Source organism: Trachymyrmex septentrionalis, unplaced genomic scaffold (genome assembly GCF_001594115.1).
Source record: "Trachymyrmex septentrionalis isolate Tsep2-gDNA-1 unplaced genomic scaffold, Tsep1.0 scaffold69, whole genome shotgun sequence".
In the NCBI taxonomy this organism is placed as follows: Eukaryota; Metazoa; Arthropoda; class Insecta; order Hymenoptera; family Formicidae; genus Trachymyrmex; species Trachymyrmex septentrionalis.
This window is the reverse complement of record NW_017305873.1, coordinates 2,553,043-2,560,040: the sequence shown is the minus strand read 5'-3', so window position 1 is coordinate 2,560,040 and position 6,998 is coordinate 2,553,043. Positions and strand designations below refer to the sequence as shown.

Below are 6,998 nucleotides of genomic sequence, written 5' to 3'. Positions count from 1 at the left end.
CCTCTCTCTCTCTCTCTCTCTCTCTCTCTCTCTCTCTCTCTCTCTCTCCCCCTCCCTGTCTCCACCTCCTCTCGACTTCTCTATCTTTTATTTCCCTCTCTGTTTCTCTCCTTCTCTCGACATGTTGTTCTCTGTGCATGTTCTCCGCGATGTAACGTGCACACGATCGTCCCAGGCCGGGTCGCGTGTGAGTGTATAATGTAGGTTGCTGGCACCTTGATGAAGGGTTCGCGTGACGAGTACCCTCTATCCGCCAGTATCCTGTCTCTCTCCTGACCTGCTCGTCCGCACCTCCTATTCCGTGCGGTTCACAGTCCACGGTTACCCACTTAAACGTTGAAAAAACGCACAGCCGCGATGACGACGACGACAACGGCAACGATAGCGTCCGCTTCGCGGAGCGACCATTTCGCTTTCCGCCGCATATACAAAAAGCAGTTTAACCGATCGCCGCTACATCATCGATAAATTATAGCCGTTCGTTTGACAAGTGAACGCCTAGAACGAACATTACATCTCCTTTACTGAAATTAAAAAGAGGATGGGTTAAATTACTGGATTTTGACCTAAATGATGGAACTTTTTTTGCACAAAGAAAAAAAAATATACATAAGAAGATTCTATTGATTCGATCAAAATTGTTTTATTGTATTCATTGTCCACGTCATTGAATAAATAGTTTAACTTCTAAGCAATGGAACCTCTCTTATGTATGTTTTTTTTTTCGTATTTTTTAATGTATTGAATTATTTGCAAACGTTAATTTCGAGATAAACTAGTGGAAAATTATTGAAAATGGCAATCAAGAATCAGATTTCGGTGAAATTGTGTTACTTTAAATGCGGTTTCCAACATATTTTCATCAGAGCAGTTTAAAATTAAATATTTGCATATAGCACATCAAAAAGTACAAGAAAATATGAATAATAGTATCAGAAAACTTGCATTTCAAGCCAAAATTAGGTAATTTATCCAATCTTCTTTGGTAACAAAGAAATAAAGAGAAGCCACTTTAACGGATAAACGATTATGTAAAAGGTTTCACTTAATTATCTTTCATACGTTCGTTTTTTTCTTTTTAAATTACAAATCAAAAGATTATTTGTACATTATTTTCTTCAAAAAGAAAATAATTCTTTCAAAGAAAATAATATTGACAGATCTATTCCGTTTTTCGGTAATCTTTGACAATGTTTACCGTTTAGTACATGTCGAATTTGTACATGTGTTTTCCGTTTTTAGAACAGCTAAACTATAGAAAATGTAAAGGAAATAAATAAAGGTAAAGAGAAGCGAGAGGGATGGTCGAAACGTGTCGAGTGCGAACGTGGGAAAGAAAGAGATCTGGGACGACGCTTGAGAAGAAACCAAAGGAGTTTACGGTCCTGGCACCCCGTAGGGCCGGACAATTCCACCTGATTGGTAGAATCCGAATCCGTATTGTCACTCCTTGGACTGACGTTCAGCTCGCTCAGCTGGGATTTCGTGCCAAGTCGTTCGTGCTAACGACGCTATTCGTGCATCGTCGCGTTCTTGATATATCGATCGTCGTCGCTCCACCGAGGACACGGAGAACAGCGGCACGCCCTGGGATTACTTCGAATTTTTTTAATGAAGCACAGTGATACTTATTGTGTCCAGGAATCACTGAAATCTCTGGAGTACCTAATGTCCGAGGCTCTAAATCTGCAAGCAGCTAATTCCGTTTATTTCGGAAAAGCTAAAGCATTGTTGATGTCAATGTCTTATAATTTGTCTTTCCTTATCTTCCAATTCCACGGTTGTTAAACCACCGGAGTAAAGACTTTGTTTGCCACATATACGTGTCATCGAGCAATCTTCTCTCTTCTAATTCGCTCACGCTTGTGCTTTTCACGGTTCACAGTCCGAGCAACATTGTGAATGGCTATTAAAGCTCGATATCGTTTTCCACTTCCCCGACGACGATATCGCGGCAGCATGTTCTCCGCGACGACGTCTCAAGGTTGCACGGATTGCGGCGGGTTATATTCTCAGGCGATCATCGCTCCTCCCTGCCCGAGGCACTCTCGCGGCGTTTTGTAATTACGCGCCGTCCGTCTTATCCGAAATCATCCCGTGCGTACGCGGCTTATCCAATTATCATCTGCTTTCCTCGCGCTGGCGTAAACACACACACTTCTGCTTATAATGTAGCAGTCCACCGATCGCGTTCCTGAAAGTTTCGCCCGCTGGAAGGTGGCTCCTCATCCCCGACACCTTACGCCCGGCGATAATTACCCGGCTCCCCAAGAGCCGCTAAGTATTTCGTAATTAGAGGCCTGCCCCGTCTTATCCGAAATCGCACTCTCGATTACAAGCTCACGCGGCTTATCGATTATCATCTCTCTACCTCCTGCATAGCGCGCGCGAAGTCGCTTACTTTTACCTTCCACCATATACTCTCTTGATTTCCATTATTTCTCAGCTATATCTCTTATTGCGAACACCAAGGTAGCAAGAAGCACGTCACGTCAATCAGTCGTGGCTCGAGGATCATTCAAGGGTCATTCGTTACTTTGGAACGATGTTGAAGATCCGGAAAATTTGCTGTGGAATCGTGAAGCATTGATACTCGCGCGAGTCTATCTAAATACTTTGCTGCTCGACGAAGATCGTGATCGAAGAGATGGCGATGACGAAGTCAAACGAGTCAACGTGCAATTTATCTAACATGTCGCTTTCTCCTTTCGATAACGTAATAGTGCCGGGTAGTGCCACATTGTTACGCATACGAGGAGGAACCGTAGGCGTTAATGACGAAGTCGCGGGGCTTATCCGGAGTACATCTAATATCCGAGTGCGCTCTGGACAAACACGTATGGCGTACGCCCGACGTTGATCACCTCGGTAACACCTCAAGGTTGCGCTTTAGTAACAGCTACATTTCTACCGACAAACAGCCTGCGGTACGGCGAACCGTGGGGTGCCCGGAGAAGAAGCAAGAAGGTACACATTCATAGAAAGAATTAGCTCTCGTATAATGCTCCTTTAGAGCGCAATGGTAAATTTATCAAGACGGCAATCTGAACGGTTACTCGCCGCGAAGCTTCAGATTTTCGATCCCGTAATTTGTTGTGCTTGACGAGCGAGTTAAATGAACACAGGATAGAAAGACGAAAACGATTTGAGGTGATCTTATCGATGGAACTTATTCTCGCAAATATGTGGAATATCTCAAAAGAGATGCGGATCTCTAAGATGCTGTAAGAAGATTCAAGGCTCGATCGGAAGGCACCTGTTTGCGCAATTCTCGCAGTTGCGCTTCATAATTGCGCACGGCGCGGCTTAACCGCAATCGCATTCACTGTAGTTGCGTGGCTTATCGGATTATCGTCTACTTTCTGCACCGCATAAATATACCACAGTGTCGCTAGTAAAACGCGCTACTCGAAGCAAAACGTTAGCTGCGTGAAATAAAACACTTGGTGTCCAGCGGAGCGAATGATTAATACATGTTTAATTGTAATTAAAGTGCTCGGTATAAGTGAATTAAACGCGACGTTCCACAAAAATCAAATTATAGAAAGATTGCTATTGGCGAGAAATTTTATCAGTTTCATAATAGGTCTCCCCATAAATAATGATTTTAGAATTATGGATGACGTGTCATTATTGAAAGAAAATATTGGAATCAAATATGGTTAAGATTACCAGAAATAATAGAAAATTGTCATAAAAAGAATATTAAATATTTTAATTTCTACAAAAGTGATTGTTATTCGTTGAATTATTTATTGTTGCTTATTATTTGTTCAATAGCTTATGCTTCATATTTAAATCTCCACAAATTAAAGAATTCTTTTGCAAACGTTCAAAATGTCTTGTATCGTAACTGTGAGAATATGTTTTTTGGCACTTCCTATACAGAACATAAACTATCAGAATACATATACCCATAGACTTATAAGATAAACCCAGCACGCCCCCATGGTAGAAGTGAAGTAAAGTACTACGATAGTAAAGTAAGAATGAGTAAGAGCAAAAATAACGGTAAAGAATCTCTATTCTTCTCCATTACTGTGAATATGCGCGCGTAAGAGAAAGATAGAGATTCACCGATGTTTTGCATCTCTTACCGTTCTGTTGACTTCACTTCATAGGGGTATGCTGGGTCTATCTTATAAGTGTATGATTATACCAATATTATAATTTAACGCGATTCCACAACGATATAACTGTTATGTACAACATGTGTCATATTATGTTGTTGATTGGGAAATTATAATAATTGATACAATGTTACTATTGTAGCTTGTGTTCTGCGAGTTCTGCGATTAATAATAATAATTAAAGCACGCGATTCGGAAATCTTTCGATTATTACTATTAATAAATTGATTCCTCAATATCAGAAAATGTATAGATCGATTCATCTGATGCGCAATTTTAAATTAGACGAGACGCTTTGCGCAAAAATCAATTAACAGAAAAAAATGAAACTTTATTAATAGTACCGGTAAAATCTTTAGAATTACGGATAGTAGGTCAACTATCGTGTCATTATTGAAAAAGCGTTGGAATCGAATATCGATGAGATGCCAGAAGTAATATTAGAAATTGCAACAAAAAAAGTATTAAACATTAATTTCTGCAGAAGCGATTATTATTAATTTAATATCTCAAGTTACAAAACCTTAAAATTAACGAACGGTACTACCCTAGCAAACATTCGAAATGTTTTTTCATCGTGATCGCGAAGAATGTGTTTTCTAGCGGTTATTAATAATAATAATAATCGAAGCGCGCGTCCGGTTCACAAGTACCTCGACACCGTCGAGCAAAAGATGCAGATCCGTTCTACCCGGTGCGGTATTTCGCAATTAGCCTGGAAGCTTATCTCGATCGCAGCATCTCCGGGGAGTTTCTAAAGAGCGGAGTCCTGGCGTTCTGCGGGTCCTCGATCGCGATCGCGAAACTTCGGGCGATAATGCGACGCATCGATCATCGCTGTAACGCCTCGAGGCTATACACGACTACACGCATGCACACGCATCGTCGGGACAACCGATGGTTAGCTCTCTCTCGACTAACCCCGCGCAACTAACCGTGCGCACGAATATCTCATAATTCCGACGTGGTCACGCATCCCGGCCGCAGCTGCGGCCACGCCGGCCGAACTTTATTAGCATACATATAAAAATGCGTGCGTCCGCGCGTAAACGGGCGCGATAAATTACGTCTGAAACTCCCTTAAATATCTCGTAAAACGTCAGTCAATGAAATCCATTAGTTCAGGTACGCCGACGTAGCTGGTTGCTGCCCCGCATTACCGACAACGTCCCCTTCTCGGCGTCCGGGGGTTCTTGCTCGCGCCTTTTCTCGCTGTTTGCTTGCGAATTAAAGGCGCTCGTTTCGGCGTCGCGGTCTTTAAATATGACTGATTAACGAGCGCGCGAATATGATTCGCGTTACGATATCGTAAAGATAATTGCCGATGGATGACGAGGTTGAAAGAGCCGAAGGATTTCTGTATTCTGTATGTATTCTCACGTTCTGCATTAAAAATACGATCTCTCTTATCTGCAGCCTCTTTGAGACTGATACATTAATTTAAAGAAAGATACTTGAATATAAATATTTCTTTGTAGATAAATTGCTGCATTAAGATAATTGATAAGCTTTCGTACAAATAAAATTATATTATGAATAATAAATAATACAGACAATATAACTATAGTAAACTTTCGTTTTTGTGAAATAAATAAATTACATGTTTGACCTTAATATTCTCAATATTTTCGTAGAATTTGCTACGAACTTCAGAGTTTCTATGAAACATGAAATACTCAAATTATTGATCTTCTTCAAAATAATTAGGAAATAAAGAGAAAGAACAACTTTACAAAAATCATCTTTGTTAAAGATTCGTCGTTCTACCCAGAGTAAAAAACATAATGGTAGCAACTATAAAGGTGACAACTATACAAGTTTTATATATATAATTAAAATGTACATAGTTGAATAAACTATTTTATACTTTATAGTTTTTTGTTACTTTATGTTGTATTATTTTATAGTTAATTACAATTATAAGATAGTGTTTATTCAACTATGTATTTTTACATTCAGAAAAATTTCTGATTGAACAAACCAGAAGATTCTCGTCATATCAATCAGTTATCTCAGCTAGAATTACATTTGTCCATTTTAAAGCTCCAAAATTTGAAGTAATGCAACTAGATTTTTTTCCAGTGTATACATAAAACTTGCTAATAGCTGTCACATTTACGGCTGCTACCACCGTTTTTTTCTGAGTGTCCAACAACGACCTGCTCGAATTTGCCCTGCAATACGTATAGCGTGTCTCACATCGAGTTCCTTGAAACGCGTAAGCACCGATACTCTCGCGCATCTCTTCCGATCGACACGCGTCACTTACCGGCCGGTCTTCGTGATGATCATCTCCGTGCCGAGGTCGTTGAACTTGTCCCAGAGATCCTTGGTCTCGAGGTGGCACTCGACATCACGCAGCTCGTCGGAATTGCAGCTGGTCCTCAGACGTTGTTTCCTCTCGTCCGCGTTGCTGCTACTTTCCGCGCTGCTTCTTCGCGAGGGCGTGCCGGCCTCGGCAGGGTCTTCGGTCACTTCGTGGACTGGCCCATCGTCGACGCTGCTACACTCCTCCACATCTACGTCCACCTCTTCATCTTCCTCATTCGCGGACTTCTCGGTACTCTCGCTCTCGCCCTCGCAGTTCTCAGTCTCCTCATCGCCCAAAAGGGCTTCTTCCGTCACTACGGTCGCTGTCGCTACGATGTTCACTGGTGACTGTTGAACACCTGCTACAAGAAATCCTCACATCACATTTGAACGTATTATCAATATATAATATAAAAAATTCAGTTAGGAAAGATATTATTAATTTAACCAGGCCAATAGTGTCATCTAGAGTGATTTTTACACCCCAGTAACAAGGAAATGAAGTTCAATCGTAATAATTTGTTTTTATTAATTAGGAATCCATTTCTTTTTTTTTTT

General features: G+C 40.8%; 1 protein-coding gene across 1 annotated transcript in view; it reads right to left on the bottom strand.

Annotated features, from left to right (window-relative positions):
- Positions 1-6,998, bottom strand: part of LOC108753389 (T-box transcription factor TBX20-like) — a 71,170-nt gene that overhangs the window by 49,874 nt on the left and 14,298 nt on the right. Inside the window, exon 2 of the mRNA XM_018494924.1 lies at positions 6,400-6,802. Within this exon, the coding sequence (XP_018350426.1) occupies positions 6,400-6,802 (403 nt within the window). The remainder of the gene's footprint in view (positions 1-6,399; positions 6,803-6,998) is intronic.